Source organism: Trypanosoma conorhini (genome assembly GCF_003719485.1).
Source record: "Trypanosoma conorhini strain 025E chromosome Unknown Tco_14.4_contig_00216, whole genome shotgun sequence".
Classification (NCBI taxonomy): domain Eukaryota; phylum Euglenozoa; class Kinetoplastea; order Trypanosomatida; family Trypanosomatidae; genus Trypanosoma; species Trypanosoma conorhini.
Window position 1 is genome coordinate 5341 of NW_021704299.1, and position 18407 is coordinate 23747.

The 18407-nt window shown below is 63.7% G+C and overlaps 7 protein-coding genes across 7 annotated transcripts, besides 11 other annotated features; all 7 read left to right on the forward strand.

The window, feature by feature from the left end:
• Positions 1-335: 335 nt before the first annotated feature.
• Positions 336-2531, forward strand: Tco025E_04298 (putative acyl-CoA oxidase; the record flags this gene model as incomplete). The annotated part of the gene is made up of 1 exon (XM_029371210.1): positions 336-2531. One exon carries the CDS (start codon positions 336-338, stop codon positions 2529-2531), a length of 2196 nt encoding a protein of 731 aa, XP_029228733.1.
• Positions 2532-2735: 204 nt separating this feature from the next.
• Positions 2736-2769: a microsatellite.
• A 32-nt stretch (positions 2770-2801) lies between these two features.
• Positions 2802-4304, forward strand: Tco025E_04299 (uncharacterized protein; the record flags this gene model as incomplete). Its single annotated transcript, XM_029371211.1, has 1 exon — positions 2802-4304. One exon carries the CDS (start codon positions 2802-2804, stop codon positions 4302-4304), a length of 1503 nt encoding a protein of 500 aa, XP_029228734.1.
• A 54-nt stretch (positions 4305-4358) lies between these two features.
• Positions 4359-4389: a microsatellite.
• Positions 4390-5456: 1067 nt separating this feature from the next.
• Tco025E_04300 (uncharacterized protein) lies at positions 5457-6701 on the forward strand (the record flags this gene model as incomplete). The annotated part of the gene is made up of 1 exon (XM_029371212.1): positions 5457-6701. The coding sequence occupies one exon, from the start codon at positions 5457-5459 to the stop codon at positions 6699-6701; it is 1245 nt and encodes a 414-aa protein (XP_029228735.1).
• A 61-nt stretch (positions 6702-6762) lies between these two features.
• Positions 6763-6796: a microsatellite.
• Positions 6797-7161: 365 nt separating this feature from the next.
• Positions 7162-7212: a microsatellite.
• Positions 7213-7307: 95 nt separating this feature from the next.
• Positions 7308-9845, forward strand: Tco025E_04301 (uncharacterized protein; the record flags this gene model as incomplete). The annotated part of the gene is made up of 1 exon (XM_029371213.1): positions 7308-9845. One exon carries the CDS (start codon positions 7308-7310, stop codon positions 9843-9845), a length of 2538 nt encoding a protein of 845 aa, XP_029228736.1.
• Positions 9846-10208: 363 nt separating this feature from the next.
• Positions 10209-10249: a microsatellite.
• A 29-nt stretch (positions 10250-10278) lies between these two features.
• Tco025E_04302 (rRNA small subunit pseudouridine methyltransferase Nep1) lies at positions 10279-11097 on the forward strand (the record flags this gene model as incomplete). Its single annotated transcript, XM_029371214.1, has 1 exon — positions 10279-11097. One exon carries the CDS (start codon positions 10279-10281, stop codon positions 11095-11097), a length of 819 nt encoding a protein of 272 aa, XP_029228737.1.
• A 22-nt stretch (positions 11098-11119) lies between these two features.
• Positions 11120-11147: a microsatellite.
• A 462-nt stretch (positions 11148-11609) lies between these two features.
• Positions 11610-11660: a microsatellite.
• A 41-nt stretch (positions 11661-11701) lies between these two features.
• Tco025E_04303 (uncharacterized protein) lies at positions 11702-13333 on the forward strand (the record flags this gene model as incomplete). The annotated part of the gene is made up of 1 exon (XM_029371215.1): positions 11702-13333. The coding sequence occupies one exon, from the start codon at positions 11702-11704 to the stop codon at positions 13331-13333; it is 1632 nt and encodes a 543-aa protein (XP_029228738.1).
• A 36-nt stretch (positions 13334-13369) lies between these two features.
• Positions 13370-13397: a microsatellite.
• A 123-nt stretch (positions 13398-13520) lies between these two features.
• Positions 13521-13537: a microsatellite.
• Positions 13538-14084: 547 nt separating this feature from the next.
• Tco025E_04304 (uncharacterized protein) lies at positions 14085-18068 on the forward strand (the record flags this gene model as incomplete). The annotated part of the gene is made up of 1 exon (XM_029371216.1): positions 14085-18068. The coding sequence occupies one exon, from the start codon at positions 14085-14087 to the stop codon at positions 18066-18068; it is 3984 nt and encodes a 1327-aa protein (XP_029228739.1).
• Positions 18069-18123: 55 nt separating this feature from the next.
• Positions 18124-18140: a microsatellite.
• Positions 18141-18239: 99 nt separating this feature from the next.
• Positions 18240-18275: a microsatellite.
• The last annotated feature ends 132 nt before the right edge of the window (positions 18276-18407 follow it).

An 18407-nucleotide genomic window follows, 5' to 3' on the forward strand; every position in this document is an offset into this window, starting at 1 on the left:
AAAGAAGGCTGCGTGGGCGGGGTGCCCTGCTTCACCACCTCCCCAATTCACTTAACACTGCTAGGCGGCTTTCTTGGCCTCGGGTGGAGATAAGCGCGGAAGCGGCACCCTCGTCTCACGGGTAAACATGCTTCCCGCGGTGCTGCGTCTCCACCCACTGGTAAGCGACACAACCGACAGCGAGCCTGATTTATATTCTCTTTGTATCGCTTTCCTGCCCTCTTCCCTTTTCTTTCCCGTCTATTATCGTTGCTGCGGCTACGCACGCAATCTACGTTGGCAACGGGGGCAGGGATACAGCACACATTGTGGGCCCAGATTGGGTGGCTGCCGGAATGCTCCTCCGTGGTGTTTCACGGGTGTCCGCCGCGGCAGCCGCACACCTCCCTCCACAGACCGCAGTCGCCACTCTTTTTGCCACCTCTGGCATGTTGGCCACTCCCATTCGCGTGCAATACCGCCTGTTTCACCGTTCGTTCCCGCTGCAGCTGGAGTTGAATCCGGCGAGGCAGCTGTATAGCATGGAGCACGCGTTTGAGGAGCCGACATTCCGTTTTATCTGTGAGGGCAGGGATATCGACTACAGGGCAGAGGTTCGGGCGACCCTGCTTGAGGTGATTGCAAAGAAGCCGTCCAATTTTGTTGACAAGACTGATGAGGTGTGGCTGCAGGAGACTTTGCCCCAACGCACAGCGCAACTCCTGCGGGCAGTGGCCAAAAAGCAGTTGCTCTCATTTGCACAGGTAAAGTCCACTCCCCAGTTGTTTCCGGCCTTTTTTGAGGTGCTGGCCACATGCAGCGCTCCGTTGGCGTTGCTTGCTGCCGATCACTTCACATTTGCGGCGATGATTGCGACGCACGGGACGGCCGAGGCGCAGAAAGCGATTTTAGATGATGTGGACACCTGCCGTGTGATCGGGACGATTGCGCACCGGGAGCTCATCGCGGACGGTGCCCCGCTGAACACAGAGGCGCGCTACGACAAGGACGAGAACTGCTTTGTGCTGCGAGGGGCGGGGAAGTTTGCCGTGGTGGGGGCGGGGTGCGCCGATTGGGCGATTGTGACGGCGACACTGACGCTGAACAAGCGGGACAACCACGGCCTCCACGCCTTCGTGGTGCAGCTGCGGGAACGCGGTGCGCTGAAGCGGGGCGTGAGCGTGCGGCCCATGCAAGGGGAGCATCCGGCGATGAGCGCCAGCGGCGCGGGCGTCCTCCACTTTGCCGACGTTCGCCTCCCCCTTTCCGCCCTGCTACTCCCCTCACGGATCGTGGGCGGGGAGGTCTCTGTGACGGAGGACGCGGATACCCCGACCTCGCTGCAGGCGCTGACGCTGCAAATGCGCCTGGCAACCGCCGCACTCTACGCCGGCATGCTGAAGCGGTTATTGGCGAACATCGTTCCGTTCATTGCCCGAAAGGATGTGGTGGGACCCGACGGGCGACGAAATTACCCTTTTTTTGGTGTACAGCACGTGCAAACCCCGCTTGTGGAGGTCGTCGCAAAGTCCTACGTGTACCTGGCAGACTGGCGTCGCATGCTTGCGGTCTTCGCGGCACCAGCTGGGCGGCGCCCAGACTACGAGGACGAGATGAAGCTGGCGGGGACGATCCACTTCCTGCAGGAGACCCTGCTCGATCTGCGCCGGTTCGTGGATGCCTTCATGGGCGTCCACGCCTCGCTGGAGAGCACGGGCAGCAGCGAGGCGGCGCTGATGGTGCACCTGCGGCAGGAAGGCGTGGATCAGTCCGCCTTGATTCGCGAGGTGGCCTTCAAGTCCGTCACACGGAACATAGGCACCAGCCACTGGGGTTGGTGGCTTACCAGCCTGCTGCAGCCCTTCGCCGCGGCCGACAGATTTGTCAAGAATCCGTTTTACTCTCCGCGAATCGCCGACTTGGGCAGACACTTGATTTTCTTTAGCCACAAACACTACCGGGCCAAGAAGCGACTGCGGCTGTCGCGGGAGATTGAGCGTCGAAAAGGGGGTGCGGAGCACCAGTGGTACGACTGGGTGATGTTTCGCCATCAGCAGGTGCTGCACTGCGGCGAGGCGTACATGGAAATGTACTCCATGGAGGTGATGATGGAAGAGACGCAGGCGTGCACCGACCCGCGGGCGCGAAAGATTCTGCGCGACATCGGGTGGATCTACGCCCTGGCGCGCCAGCGGGACCGGCTGGACTACGTCCTGACGCAGCAGATGCTGAGCCCCGGGAAGGCGAACGTGCTGGAGTCCCACCTGGACAACCTCGTCACCGTGCTGGCGCCCCAGTGCGTCAACCTCGTCGAAGCGTTTCAGGTTCCCGCGGCGTTTCGCGCGGCGTGCGCGGGGGACAACTTTGAGGCGTACTGGACAATTCCAGGCACAAACACGGGGATCCAGCGCGGGGATCGCGTGACCCTCTTCCACGCCAAAGACTCCACCAGAGACACCAAGGCCGAGCAGGAGCAGATGCAGGAATCGGAGGAGGAATGGGACCTCTTTCACGGAATCGCGGCGGCGCCCTCCTTCGCTCAGAAGAAGTGAGTTGCCCCGTTTTCCCGTTTCCACCTTCCTTCTTCATTGTAGTTCTACTTGCCCCCTGCCTCGCTCTTTTTTCTCCTCGCTTCCTGCAGTAACGCAACGCCGTTGCAAATGAGACGCACACGCGTGAGAGGTGCGTGGACGGTGTCTTCACGCTTTGCTCAACCCGCCGCCTCCCATCACAATGTTCAGTAGTCGTTTGTTGACTATTGCTTTCGTTATGATTATTGTTATTTTTTTTATCCTCCTCCTCCACAGCAGGGAAGCCGAGCTATGGATTCGCTGCATGAGGCGCATTTGGAGCGGATTTTAGAGAACCGCCGTCGGCGCGGGGTGGCCGCCAGCTACGGCAACCGGCGCGGCCCCTCCACCGCGACGCAGACCGGGCAGTGGGAGGCCGCGGGGGACGCGGCGGCGCCAACGCTGCTGAAGTCGGACTTGAGCCCCAACCCACGCGCCGCGCTCGCCTACAGTGCGGCGGACGAAGCGGTGCCGCGCGACAGTGTCCCGCGGGCGACCCGAGCCGCGGCTGGGACGGGGCCCGGCAGCAGCAGCCGAGCAGACGGCGGGGAGGCGGAGCACTTCAGGCACGAACGACCCAACATGGGCGACAGCGCGGCGGCGGCGGCTGCTGCTGCTGGGCGTGGCGCCGGGCTGTACAACCAAAACCACTCGCCACGCTTTGGTGCCCGTGACGGCGGAAGCTTTGGGAGAGACCGCCGTCGCTGGGGCGATGGAAGCTCCTCGCAGCGTGCCTGGCGCCCCTCGCAGACTTCCTCTGCCTTCCGCGACGACGCCAGTTCCTTCTTGGGGAGCGGCGCCGGCTGCTACTCCGCCAGGTCGCCGCGTCGAACCGTGCCCCTGCTGACGTACGGCGTGCCCGATGTCGCCGCCTCGCGCTGGCGCGGCGGTGACTCACGTAGGGGGCGGACCGTCTCGCCCCGCGCGCCCGCGTCGTGGCAGAGCGGGACACCGCGCTTTCAGCGGCCCCCGCCCGGGTACCGTCCTGGTGGCGTCGGCGAGGGTAGGCGCAGCTACAGCAGGGGCCGACATGGAGCGAGCCGCAGCTGCGGGCGCTACGACGGCTCACTGCGCCACTGTGTGGATAGCCCACGGGGGGTGCAGCAAGTGCCGGCTCAGCGCTCGAGGCCCAACGGCGCGGCCGAAGTTATTCATGGGTTCCCCGCGGAGCGCAACTCGCAAGCGGCCGGCTCGGTGATATACACAGAAACCGATACAAAAGGGGAATGGAACCCGTTTGCCTCTTTGCAGCAGCACCGACGAACACCGGGCCCGCCGCTTCCGCAGACGGCCCCAGTCTCTGGCGTGGATCGCAACGGCATTTCTGGGGCAAACAACGACGTGGTTGGGTTGCCCAGCACGCGAACTACGATAGACATTCGCACCAGTGTGTCTATCTTGGCGGCTGGTGATTGGTTCTACAAGTGGAGCGGCAGCGGCGCCACCGTCTCTCCACGCTGGGTGTGGCTGGACACGCAGAGCCAACTCCTGCTGTGGGCGCACAAGGAAACCCACGAGACCGCCTTTGCCGGGACAATCAAGCTTGAGAAGATTCTTCAGGTGGGTTCCCGCGAGCTGCAGCAGCCGGGCGACGACGGCGTCCCGCGGACCTACCACGTTCTTCTTGTGGAAACGACCAAGCGCGTCCTGCAGCTGGCCACCGAGCGGCGCATAAAGGCAGACACGTGGTACGAGGCTCTGAGCAACGTCGTGTCGTACCTCCGCTCGCACAAGTTCGGCGCCCCCGCCGCTTAGCCCGCAACGCGAATGAAGGCCACGCGTGGGGGACCGGCGACCAGTCGCCGCCGCCGAGCGAGCGAGCGAGTGCCGCGCAGCAGCGTCAGGACGGGAGAAGTTGCGACGAAATACAATTCAAAGCAAAAAGAATAAAAAAAAAAAACGAAATTCCCTCGGGAGAGACCACAGCAGCAGGCGTCTGTGAGTGGGGAGGGTGAGGAGGTGGGGCTGCTCAGGCATCGCGGTGGAAACTTTTTTCTGCTTTATCCCGCCTGCGGGAAGCAGCACGGCTCGGTAGCGGGGAGACGGCGCGACGGGACTGAGGAAGACGAATAAAAAAGAGAGCATAGAGTAGATAGTAGAGAAAAAAAACACACATGCTAAACATGAAATATGAACTGTATACCCCCCCTGCGAGTTGCACACGCGGCATTTCCTATCGATTTGTTTTCAGTGCGGGTGGCATGACTCCTCCCATGCGTGGCGGCTTTGGCTGGTGGTCCTCCCTGTTACCTCTAGCTTTACTCTTTGTATCGTAACGGGTCCCCTGCTGTAGCGGGGAGGGGGGGTGGTTGGCGCCGGTCATTTTTGTTCTTCTTTGTAGTTTGAGCAGCCGAGTGAAGCGAGGCGGCAGGCCCGCCGCCAGAACCGCACCGTCCCCCATCTCGTTCCATTTCTTTCTCCTTTTTTGCGCCTTCTTCTTCTCCTCTTTTATCGACACACACCCGCACGCGCGCGTACTACAAGACTGAGGGATGGAAACATCCTTTTCGCCTTTCGTTTCCCCTTTTGCCTTCTCTGTTTCTGGCGCCAGCTTTGGGGACCTGGCACGGATGGGTGCGGAAAAACTTCCCCGCTGGCCCGCCCGTCGCGTGTGTCGTGCTGGCCGTGGGGGTGTTTGTTGACTCTTTCGTGGTTGAAGCTTCGTCCTGCCCTTTTGTTTTCCCTGCATTTTTTTTCTGCCGCCGCGGCCCGGGTCAGACGACAACAGCAGAGGGTGGAGGGGTGCGCGGCGGCTGTGGAGCAGCGGCAGGAGTAGAGCACACGCACAGATAGAGAGCGAGAGGAAGCAAAAACGAAAGAAAAACAAGAAAATAGGCGGTAAAAACAACCACAACAGCAAGAGCAGGGAGAATATAGGGGCCTATTCCATTGCGAACGGGGGGTCCGATGCTTGCGCAAGGTGTGGCCCCGCGTGTCGCCCAGCCCCCCGTTGTCCGGGTGCCGACGCTGGAGCCCTCGACCGCGTCGTCGCCGTTCACTGGGGCCTGCCTGCGGCGCAGCAGGCTGCACGAGCGGCAGATGCAGGGGAGCACCCTGAGCGACTACTACCGCTCAAGGCAGGCGGGGATGGAGCAACAACGCCATCGCCATGCCGATCCGCTGGGGGAGTTGGAAAGCCCCGCAAGGAGCGTGCAGATTGAAGAGCTTTTGCGCGGCATCCGCGAGACTAGCACCGCCGCGGCCGCCGCAGTGGAGGAACTGGCGGGCAATTCGCCTCCACCCCGCCAGACAAGGCCATCACTGCAGCGAAGAACATGCGAGACGGAGCAGCGGCGCAGTGCGTCGCCGGATCGGGCACATACGGCACGGTCAAGTCCCATGAGAAGGACGCCGAGGGGCGAATCACCGGCGCGTCCTGCGTGGAACCAAAACCGTCCAACGCCCCGCGTGAAACCGACGGTGAGTGCTCCACGAACGGAGCCGCGACGGCTGACCCGCGGCGCAAGCGTCGAGAATCGTAGTCGGCCGTGGATGGAGGGCATGAAGCGGACACACACTTCGAAGGAGAGGCTGACGGCGGCGAAGGAGACGGAGCATCCGAAGGGTGCCGCTGCGACTCAACCCCGGTCCTCCCGTCAACTGCCGCGTTCGGCGAGAGCGGCGGCTCCTATGGGGGAGGTGGTGTCACCACGGACGGTGTCCGGCGGGGCACGAGGGGCAAGCCCTAGAAAAGAGGAAGCGGCTCTGCAGCCTCGCCTGGGATTGCTGGAGAACACACTGCAAGACGTGCAACAACGAGCTGTGCGAGCAGAAGCACGTTGCGAGGAGCTGGAGGTTGCTTTGCAGGCGCTGCAACTGGAGCACAGTGAGACACTCTCGAGACTAGAGGAGCGCAATGTGCGGCTGAGTGCTCAGGTGCAGTACCTGCTGCAGTGGGTCGAACACTTCGAGGCGGCACCTGTCGCAAGGGAGGTTTTTACCCAAGAGGTTGGGGCGGGAGAGGCAACCGACGGCGGAAGCGTCAAGGCCCCCGTCCCGAGTCTTTCGAGCAGCAAGGATGACGGTGGCTCACCGGAGATGCACACAAGCGTGAGGTCTGTAGACTCCACAGGCCTTGAAAGGGCTCTTAAGGCGACACCAGTGCGCATACCGCCTGCCCCGCCCATGACGCTTCAACTTCAACATCGATAGAGGCACACAGACACACACTTTCAGCACAGGTGCATGTACAGTGCATGCACTTACTCATAGAGTTTTTTTTATGTTTGTTTGTTTGTTTTTTTATTCCGCTTCGGAGTGGAAGAGTTCAAAGACAATAACGACGAAAAAAATAACAAAAACACAACAAAACACAACCAATGTCTAATGCCCGTGCAAGTAAAGAACTGAGAGCTGGCAAGAAGCGACACGCGTAGACGTCTTCTTTGGAGGAAGGCAACTGCAACGGTATGCGGGGGGAGCAAGCTCCAACCTCGATGCCCATGCACTTTTGTCTCGATCCAACGCCTCCGGCAGGGTACGGGGAAAAAACACACGGCGGCCATTGTGGCTGTTGTTTCCCTGCGTGGCTACGTGCGACTCATGCCTTTGTCGTGTTCTGGCTGCTTCTCCTTGTTTTTTTTTTTTTGTAATCTGGCACAGGGTCTTGTGCGCGTGCGTACGTGCGTGTGTGGGGTGGGTGGGTGGGTGAGTGGGAACGTGCCGCCAGCGCGTGAAGGTCTCAGCGTGGGGGGTGGGCGGTAGCTACACGAGAAGAAGGAGGAGGGTTCCCCGCAGACAGGGGGCGTCCAAGTAGTGATGTCGCAGTCACAAGGGCCAGCGACAAAGACGAGTAGTACTGCGCTAGAAGCGCTCCAGGCCGCGGCGAGATCGGGGCAGGTCTCGGCGCTGCAGGAGGTAAAGGCGGATGCCGTCTTGTTGGACGAGGCACATGCTCTTCCGGAGCTGCTGCGTCTCTGTGGTTCGATTGAGCTAGGGCACAAGCTTGCGTTGATGAACGCGGCGTGGAAGCTGCTGCTTTCTGTTTCCTCACTCACGACCATTAGCGCCCCGGTGTACGGCAGGGTCCTGCACTTCATGCTCTCCCAGCTGCAACAGCGCGTCTTTTCCCACGACTGGTTGGATGGGAAAAAGATAAAAGTAGCTTCTTTTGTGGCCTCGCACGTGGTTTCGGCGGTGCGGGCGCATCCTTACTTCGCCACCCGGGACGAGGGTCTGGTTGAGACGGTTGTGGGACTTCACGCGGTTGTTTGCCTGACAGTTGCAACGAGTGAAAACGCTGAGGCGGCGCGGCAGCTGCACCAGAGCATCGTTGTCCGCCTGCTGGCCATTTTAGAGGCGATGGGGTCCTCCTGCACCTCGGCCTCCCCGCTCGCCGCGGAGGTGCATGCGAGATTGCTCCTGCAGTGCCTGGCCGACCCACCGCCGGCTGCGGCGGAGGAGTTGCCGCCGGCGGCAGTCGCTGCTGGCTCCTCTGTGGCGGCATTGGCTGCAATGTTGGCCGCGACCCGCTCCTTCCAGCTCTGCGACGGGGCCTATGTGGAGCGACTCCTGGCCGCTGCCCTCCTGTGGCTGCCGGATATGTCGCTTGTGCTCGCCGAGGCGGCAACCCAGGGGGAGGCGGCAGAGGCCGCCGCAACACCGCTGATGGCAACGGCGGTGCTGCCTGCGGAGGATACTGCCGCAGCTCTGGGCCACTGTGTCGTGCGACACGCACGGAACCTTCCGCGCGCTCTGTTCTTTGTGGAGCACGACGGCGCGGAGACCGCCGCGTCCGCAGGCGAGGTGAACCTCACCGCGCAGCTGCTCCTGCTCCTGCGAAGCCTGGCGTGCCGGGCCGTGGATGCCGTACGCGGGGCGGCGTGGTGCGGGCAGGAGGGGTCTCCAGGCGGTGGCTCGCTGCTGCGCTGCCGTGTGTTTGGTTTGCTAATGTCGGCACTGCTGGTCCCGAACGACGCCAGCGCCGCCTGCGTCCTGCTGCTGTGGGAGGCGGTGCTCAACCGGCTGTCCAACGCCGATCGGGAGGGGCTTGCGGTGGAGTTGCTGCTGCTTGGCGAGGAGCAGCACCGCGCCCTGCAGGGGCTTCCGGCAGACGCGCGCGACAGGGCGGCCTGCTTGCGACGCCTGCTGAACGCCCTGGCCGCGCTGCTGGCGGAGCTCTGCAGGCGGCGGCAGCGTCCACCAAGGTTGCTTCTCGCGGCGTCTGCGGAAACTTCGGCGGTGCCCCTCCTCGCGTCAACCTCCGTTTCATTTTGTGCCCTGGTGGAGGCGCTGTACCAACACTCGCGCGTCTACCAGTGGTGGGGCGAGCAGGTGGCCGCAGACGCGGAGGCGCCGGACGGCACGGAGGAGGCGGCAAAACGGCTTCAAGACGAGCTCCAGGCTGCGCTCGCGGAGTGGCAGCGTCACGCGCCTTTGCGGACCAACGACGACGCGGCAGCGCGGCTGTGCGTTGCACTTGCCTCTGCCCCTGGGAAGCTGCATGACATGCTCGAGCGGGCGACCTCGCCGCACAGCATCACGGCCGCCCTACTGAGCGCCACGCGAGTCCTTCAACGCGTCGCGGAGGATGCGAACACCCCTCCTGCCATCTGCGTCTGCACACGCTTTGCGGCGGCGGAGCTCGTTGCGGTGACGGGGTCTGTGCTCTCTGAAGACCCGACCTTTTTGGCCTGCGTGCGCCGCCTTGTGGACATCAGCTTCGCCCTGACCGAGGACGGTAAGGAGACGCAGACGGATGGGATGCTGCGGTACCACGCCGCTGTGTCTCTGCGCAACTTCGCACAGCGCAATACGGTGGTGCCGCTGGGCACACTGCGGCTCTCTGAGGCAGTCACGGCCGCGCTGCGCACACTGCTGCAGGGAGCTGCCGCCGCCGCCGCCGCCGCCGCCGCCGCCGCCGACGCCGACGCCGGCCTGCGTGAGTGTGAAGGTCTCTTGGCCCAACGCGTGGCGGAGTGGCAGCGTTGCCTGTCGCACTGCGTTCCGACAGCAGCGAGCAGTCAGTCTGTAGGCGCTTTTATTGACGCTGCGCCGCACGCCTCTCCCAGCTCCTCACAAAGTGGGGCGGGCGGCCACGGGGGCCAGTTTATGGCCTCGCTGCAGCGCGGCGAGGAGACGATGCGGTCGGTGTTGCAGTGGCTGCGGGCGGGGTGTGCCCTGCAGCCGTCCGAGGAGGAGGCGCTGTTGCGGCTGGAGCAGCTTGTGTGCGCCGCGGCGAACATGACACGCCACAGTCCCAGCAGCAATGGGGACGTGGTCTGCTCCTCGGCTGAACTGACGGCGGGAGCAACGCAGGCGGCAGGGTTGAGTCCAGAGATAATCCACGTGGATTAGAAGAATGGGACAGAGTGAAGGGCGGAGTGGGAGGGGTGAGAGGAAAACGAAAGAGAGAGGAGGAAAAGGGAAGATGTGGGATGTTGTGGGTTTGGGGAAGGGCGGGCACGTGTGTGAGGGCGAAATACGCAGACAGAAGGGCTTACACGCATGCGCTCCCTCCCCCCTCTTCCGTTCTCTCTCTTTCTCTCACATACACAGAGTGAGAGAGTACCATGCAAGAGAAAACGCAGTATGCATGACGAAGTGGCTGTGGATGTCAATGCTGCCTCATTGCCTGACTTTTCTGCTTTTGCCGAGGCGGGGAGGTTTATCCCTTCCTTCCTTTTCGCTTATTCGCTCTCCTTACTGTGCTTTGATTCCCTTTCTTTCTTTCTTTCTCACTGTCTGTCTGTTTTTTTTTCCCTTGCTCCGCAGCGTGTTTCTGGGTGAGATGCCACGGCCGGATCCAGCACGGCCGGCGCGACGCCCTGCGAAGCGGCCTAGAAGCGCAGGCGGCAGGCCGGAGGCGAGGAGCGACGTCTACCGCCCGCTGCGCCACGCCGAGCCGGCGGCGGCGGCGTCCTCGGAGCGCGCCGTTGTGGTCATTTTGGAGAAGGCGGGCCTTCTGCTGGGGCGCGAGGGCGTCGTCGACGCGTACGACCGGGCGGCCACCACCGAGATCGCGAACGCCTCGCTGCGGGACGTGCGCCCCGACATTGTGCACCAGTGCCTCCTCGCCCTCTTCGACTCGGAGCTCGGCGCGCAGCGGCGGCTGCGGGTGTACATCAGCCTCTTCGCGCGCAGCGGGCGCACCGTCGAGGTCTCCCCCGCCCTGCGCCCGCCGCGCACCTTTCGCCGCTTCAAGGGCCTCGTCGCCGCGCTGCTCCGCGACGGCGAGGTGCGGGCGGCGGACGGGGCGGTGCTGATGCGGGTGCTCCCGGGCTCCGTCGCGCCGGTCGTGCCGTACGGGGCGCCGGTCATTGGGCTGACAAACGCCGCCGCCGCGCCGGTGCGCACCGCGACGCAGTTGGCCCGCGAGTCGCTTGCGGCCCCGGTGGACGACACTCTGCAGGGCGGCGTGAAGAACGTTGCGGGGTTCTTCTGCATCTCCTGCACGGACGAGGCCGACCTCGACGGCGTCGACTACGTGACGCAGCAGGCGTGCCTGAGCGCCTACCCAACAACGGCGCACGTGATGTGCGCCCGCATCTGCGAGGGGTTTACGCGGGCGGCGAGGGCGACTGCCGCCGCGGCCGGCAGTGGCGAGTAAAGAAACGATTCGGACCGAAATGAAGAAACAGAAAACAAACAAACAAACAAGAAGGGAAAAAGGAAGAAAACAAAGAGGCCAGAAAAAAGGAGGTATACATATATATTCGCGAAGACCAAGCAAACAAAAAAAAACAAGAAAGAAGAATCGGCATCGTCCCTCGTTTAAGGCACATGCAAGAAAGATGGTCCCCCGCAGCAGAGGACTGGATTCACACAGGGGGTTCGCGAAGGCACAGTTGAGAGAGGCTTTTTCTGCGCGCTTTTGTGCTTCTTGCTTTGTGGGTTCTGTAACTTTCCCACTTATATCCTTCTCTCCGTCTCTCGTCTTCCCTGCGACGCTTCCGCTATACCCCTCTCTGTGTTGTTCCCACGTGCGCATTACTGCAGCGCCTCCCCGCTTTCTCTCCCCCACCCCGTTTTTTTTTGTGTGTGTGCCTCCGGGGCAAAAGCGGCGTACGTCGTCCACCTACCGACATTGAACAGAAGGGCACGCGCAGGAAAAGCGGGTCATTCTTGTTGTTATTGTTCTTCCTCGTGCGTTCCTTGTTGTTGTTGCGGTTGAAATTGCCTGGGGTCCCGGTGCTGGAACACGAAAACAAAAAATGCCAGTTTCTGTGCTACCGGCGGAGTTCCGCTGCTTCCGCCACATCACGCAAATCTACGCCCGCAACGTTCCACTGCCTGCGGTGGCGGCGACGCTGGAGGAGGTGGATGACGGCGGAGTCGAGGCCCCGACAACGGACACCCCAACGATGTGCGCCGCGGCGCGCCGCGGCCGGCGTGCGGCACTGCGACCGCGTTGTGTCTCGTCGTATTTTGTCCTGAGTCTCCCGCCGGGCAAAGCCGGCGGCGCGCAGGCCCCGGCGGGCGACCGCCCCATCTACACGAGCGAGGTGCGGCACGACACGCAAAACCCGGTGTGGGATCGCATCCCGGAGACCACTATCGAGCGGTTTGGGGGAATCACCCGCTTTGTCTTTTCCCTCTACTGTTGCACGACCCACCCGGAGGCGGCGGCGGCCTCGCCGGAGACTGACTTTTTGTTCTACGAGATGTTGATCCAGACCTCCCACGTGGAGTACGTGGCCGCCTCCATGACGAAGGCGGACGCCTCGCCAAGTCTGCCTTACCACGTCGAAAGCGGGCCGAACTCCTTCGTCGTGCTGCTTCGCTGCACGGACGGCGTCTTCTTTCCGCGGCACCAGGGCGTGCGGCTGGACGAGGGAGGGGCGGCGGCGGACCCCATCCAGACACCGTACCGCCGCGAGGACGGCGACCGCTCGCGACGCGTGCCAGACGCGGACGCGGCGCGGCCCCGGGGGAAAAACATCCATTTCCCGCTGGACAAAATCACACTGGGCGACCTTAAGACGTGTGCGACAGCCACGTTGGCGTGGACGTACCTTAGCGAGTTGGCGGCGGGACGTCGTGGCGAGCAACAGGACTGCATCGATGCGATGATGAAGTCGCGTCACGGGGAGGCCGCCGCAGTGGCGCAGCGTGCAATGTTGGAGGCCCGTCTCGCTGAAGCCCGCGAGGACTTGGAGTGCCTCGCCGGGGAATTGCACGAGTTACGCGGTCGATACCAGGAGGAGCAAGCGGCAATGACGCTGCAGCTGGAGCAGTTGGAGGAGCTGCAGTCAAGCATATCCCTCGAGGCGGCTCATCAAGAAGAGATGACGAGGCGGCTGCCTGAGCAGGAGCTTTCCCTTGCCACGCTGCGCGTGCAGCTCGACGGCGTCCGACGGGAGCGGCTGGAAGAGCTGCGGGCGATGTTCCCTATTCACAAGGGGGCGGCCGGGGCGGCAGACACCATCTGCGGGCACTGCTTGCCTGATCGGGGGAGAGGGATGGGCGTGGCAAGTGACGTGATGCACGAGTGGGGCCTGGCCCTGGGCGCCACCGCCCACCTCGTCACCACGGCCGCCACAATTTACGCCTGCGCGCTTCCTCACCCGCTGCTCTTGTGCGGTGGACGCGGCTGCGTGATGGCGAAACCAGGCCTCGCAGCCGCCGCCGTTGTCTCTCCCTGTACCGGCTTGAGCGATGTGAAACTTCCACTCTACTGCGCACGCGCCGCTGATCGCTCGCTAATGAGTGCGGCGATGGAGCTCCTGCTGGAGGACGTGGCGGCGCTCGCGAAGGCGATGGGGCGGCACGATGTTGCGGCAAACGCCTTGAATGGTGACTGGCGGTTGGGTGCCATACTAAAGCAGCTCTTGACGCCTGCGTAGTCCAGGTAGTCTGCGGCCCCAACAAGAGCTGGCCCGTGTTGTTGTTGTTGTTGCTTTGTTTGTTTCATCCTTGTCGCCTTTTCTACCTCTGCTCCATTCGCCTCCTTCTGCAGAGTGGTGCTGCTTGCATATGGCGCGTCCACTTTTTCTTCCCTTTCCCTCTTTGCTTTTTTAAATATTTTGCTTTTGTGTGTGTGTGTGTGTACGTCAACGTGGGGTGACGAGGCGCCCTCTAGTGAGAAGCGCGATGCGTTCGCCGACCAGCGCAGCACCCGCCCCGCTGTCCTCGACGGCTGCTGAGGCGTCGGCGTCGGCGCCACCGACGTCTGAGACGCGGGTGGAGATGCTTCAGCGGACCCTGCGTTTGCTGCGGCAGGAGGTGCTTGTGCCGTACTTTGAGCCGATTGAGCGGCTCCGGGTGACGAACAACCGGGCGGTGCGAGTGCAGGACGTGGTGGAGGCGTTCCACGCGGCCGCCTTCAAGGATCAGGGCGGCCGTGCGTGATGCAACGCGTGCGTATTTCCCCTCCCTCCGCCCCTCACGGTTTTGGGTTCGTTGCGCCGGCGTCGTAGTGCGGCCGTGCGGGCGCAGCGTTGTGGTGCATGTGGCTTTTGTCTTCCTCTCTCTCTCTCTCTTTTTTATTGCTGTCTCCTTCCTCCTCCTCGGCTGTTTCTCCATGCCTTTTTTTCTTTATGTTGGGTTTGGTTTGCGCGTGGCCCCGTGGCGCAGCCAACAGGAGGGGTAGCATGAATGTTGAGGGCACCGTATGTGCGGGCCGCGGTGGCGGGGCACACGTGTCTTCTGCCTCCGTTGGAGTATCGTAGCGGCGGCCGCCACGGGGCGGCATCGATGCTGGCGCAGCTGCGAGGCCTCGAGGAGGCGGGGGGCCCGGCGACCGCCGACGCGGCGCCCTCGCTGGCCCTGTGGCTTTACCGCTCCTCGCTGCTGCGGCGGCTGTGGCTTGAGGGCATCGTCTTCGACGCCGTTGCGGCGCACGGACTCACCGCGCGGGACCTGACGGCGTTGCTGCACCGCACCCTTCAAACCCCGCCGTGCCTGCGCGGCGAGGACGCCGCCGCTCAGGAGGAGGCCGTCGGACTTGTGCGGGGCGTCCAGAGGGAGTTCGCGCTGCGCATACTAGGCGCCATTGTGGACGAGAAACAGTGGCGCTGGACGCTGCGGGAGGCGTGGGACTGTGCCGCGACGTTGGTCGGGGACTCCGTGCACCCCGACGATGTGGTGAGTCTCTCGCTGCTGCTGCCGCTGGCGCGGCGCCTGGCGTCGCGGGGCGATGGGGGACGCACACTCCATGCAGGGCTGCGGGAGCTGCAGGCGCGGAAACTCCACGGCGGCGTCTTGTGGTTGCTCGCGCGACGCGCTGCCCCGACCCCTTGGCCTGAGCAGAAGTTGCTCGAGGCCGCAACCGCGGCGGCCTGTGCGGCGCCCGCGTGTGTGATGCTGAGCGCGTCGGGCAGCAGCGCCACCGGCGACGACGAGGCTCGAATGGCTTCGGCGGTGCAGGCGGAGGACGCCTCTGCGGCGACGCCGCAGGACAGTGTCTTCCTCCCCTTTTGGCGCCTGCTTCTCTACGAAATGGTTCACCACGCGCATGCCGTGCTGCGCGACCCGACGGCGCCGGAGCGGCGGCAGGCGGGGGCGCTTCTTTCCCTGCGACGTGTGCTGTGCTCCTTTCGCCGCCACGGCCGCGTGCGTCCGGTGCTGGAGCTGCACCTCGCCCTCACGGCGCCCTGGCGAGGATGTTCACAAACCGACCCCTCCGCCGCGCAGGCACGCTACGCCCCCCTCGTGTTCCGAGAGGCACTGCTGCTGGACGCCTACGCGCTTTTGACGCTTGGGCACGTGGGCGAGACAGCCGTCGACGTGGACGAGGCAGTCGTGAGGGGAGTAACGACGATCCAGTCCCGTTGCCTCTCCCACCTCGAGGCCCTTGCGCAGAACGAGCCAGAGGCGGGCTTCGACCGCGACGCCATGGGACTACATCGCGGCGCGCGGGCGGGCGTGCAGCGACGCCTGCGTGAGGGCATTCGGCTCTCCTTCAAGTTGCTGCTGCGCCGTGGCGCGTACGAGACCATTCGTCAGACCCTCGCGCGTTGCCCTGCACTTGGCGGCACATGGGAGGGTGGCAAGGCCCTTGTGATGCTCGGTAGGCACATGGAGGCGGTGTCCGTCTTCACAGACTTTTTAAATAGCACGCGACAACACTTTGCCTCTGGAATTCCGCGGCACATTCGTGCCATGATGCTTGAGGCGGTGGAGGGGGCTGCAAGAGGTTGCCTGAGCGACCCCGGCGGCGTGCCCGGGCGGCTGCTTCACCTGTACGAACTCACACGGACCTGGGACTTTCCCGTCCCCGCCGCCGTGACGTTTGCCGCCATTCTCAGCGCATGCTGTGGCGACGGCGCGGCGCCAGCGGGCCACACGGCCGGAGACGGGAGGCGGCGGTTAGACTTGATGGCCACGCTGCTTCGTCGCCATTTGGCGGTTGCCGCGTACGTTAGGGATGGACTTCTTTTGGCGACGGTTGAAATATATGTGGCGCTTCTGGCGGAGTGCCGGGATGGCGCGCTGCCGTCACATCTAGAACTGCTACACGCGCTGCAGCGGGCACACCCTGGGCTGCCCGTGTACCGCGTGGCGCTGCTGCACTTTTTGCGCGTCGGCCACCGGGACGCCGTGACCGCCGTGCTGCAGCACATCGTCCCTAGTTGCACGGATGCCGTCGTTTGTTTGACGCCGTTGCAGGAGCTGCCGCTCGCCGCGCTGGAGGCTCTCTCGCGACACGTGGCGCAGACAGAGTGCGGGGGGCAGCGCATGCTCTCCGCCGTGGGGACTGCGCTGGAGTGCCGCCGGTTTGCGGAGGAGCAGCGACTGCCGTGGCAGTGTCATTTGTGTCGTCACTGGAACAAGAAAAACGCCTCCGCGTGCCGGCTGTGTGGCTCCCTGGAGCTCGCAGTGGTGCGCTGTCGCGCGTGTGGAGGATTTTCTCCCACCAGCGCCCCCGACTGCCTGCTGTGTGGCGCCGAAACACACGAGCGTGCGGGCGAGCAAGGAGTGCCGCATGTGAAGGAGGACTGCAGCATTTTTCCCCTGCGAAAGTGGCGCTGTGGGCGATGCAATCACACAAATGAGCCACACCACGTGTTTTACTGCGCAAAGTGCGGGTCCGTTCAGCCGGCGCTGGAGGAGGCCTTAACGCAGACGTCGTTCCACTGCCACGTGTGCAGCCGCCACAACCCGCTTGGGCTGCTGCGGCCCTGGTGCCCGGCGTGCGGTACACTGAGCCCAGCTGCGGCTGCGGGGCCACCAAAGACCTTGTGGCGGTGCGTGGAATGCCACACCCTCACACCGTGGCTCCTCACACATTGCCAGGGCTGCGGTGGAACGAAGCCGGCGGCAACGTCACGCTTCGATACCCCCTGGTTCAGTCCTGTTTGCAGTAGCTGCAGGGCGACCAATCCCGCCTGGGGCGTCGTTTGCCATGGCTGCGGAGCGAGGCTGGCCGCTGCCAGAGAAAACGAGGATAAGCGGGGGGAGGAATTGGAGGTCAACCCTGCGGGTGGTGAAGTTTCTGCGGACGCCGGCCCCACTTCGTGCCGAAGCTGTGGCCGCTCGCGCCTCGAGGAGGGCGAGGTGGCCTGTCAAACCTGCTTTGCTCCCCGCCCCGGCGCCGCCTTTCTGCTTTGGGTGTGCCTGCGGGGGAACTGCCTGGGCGTCAACCTGCACCGTGCGGCGGGCGAGGGGTTGCTGGTGTGCGGCCACTGCGGCGTCGCACACGACCTTGCCGTTGTCGGGCGCCACAACTCCAATCCCCTGCGCTTCCGCGAGCCCTGCGCCTCCGTGCGGGAAGGCGGCGGCGGCGGCGAGGATCCCCCGCTGGCGGCTCCAAGTGCCTTGCTGCTTCCCGTGCCGTCTGCCCCGCGCGTGTGTTTCGCCTGCGGTGCCTACTTGCAGCTGCAGAATGTGGCTCAGATCTGTCCGGCGTGTTTTCACTGCGGCTACGCTTCGTCCCACTCCTCAGGTGCTTCTGCCGCCGAGCATGACGTGGCGCTTCGTCTGGCGCTCCAGGCCACGCTGCAGGCGCTTCACCGCGTGGAGAAAGGCCTCGTTTCCCGCCCCAACGCGTTGTCGCTCCTTCGCTCCACGACCCTCGCATTCCAACGCGCACGCGAGCCGCAGCTTCCGTGGCGCGGCTGCGACCTCTCGAATGGCATGCGTTGCTGTGTGCGTTCGCGGGTCCCAGTGATGGAGGATGACACGGTCCACAGCTCCGTCCGCGACGTGGCGGAGCTCATCCGAAGCGTTTGCGCGATCGCCTCCTCGACTGCGACGACCACGACCGATGCGGCCGGCAGCAGAGAGGAATTCACGGCCACCTCAGGGCTGGAGCGGCGCGCATGGGTTCTGCTCGCCCTCGACTGGGTCGACCTCATGAACCGCACAACGGAGTACGACGAGTTGGGGTTTGACGTCCTGGCACAACTCTGCATGGTGGTGCGGCCGCAGCAGGGTGCCCACATTCACCGCGAGACCCGCTGGGCGTACTTGCGGCACATGAAGCTGCCGAGGGAGTGGTTCGTTAACGGCGTCGTTTGCCCAACTTGCTTGCTCCCCAAAACAGGTGAGACTCGGGAGGCGGCACACACATGCCGCTGTAAGGTACGTGTGACGGACGCTGCTAAGACGCATGCGCCAGTTCTGACGACAACATTCTGACAGATCCAACGAGGTTAAGGAGACAAAGGGTTATTTATGTGTGTGTATGTGTATCTGGTGGTGGTGGTGGTGCACATGACCGAATGAGCTGCGCCACATACGTGCTTCAGAGTGCAACTAGCCAACCGCGCCCGGTAAAGGCGCCGTTTTGCCACGCTTCCAGCTGCGTTCTTCCCATTACCCATCCCCCTCCCCATTTCCTCTCCCCCTGCAGTGAAACACGCGCGGGCGGCGTTGCCGCAAGTGCCCACAGGAGGCGATTCGCCCTTTACGCATTCAATGCGCACCGCCATTCTTCTTGGGGACTCGTTGACGGAGCAGGGTTACTTCTCTGGCTGG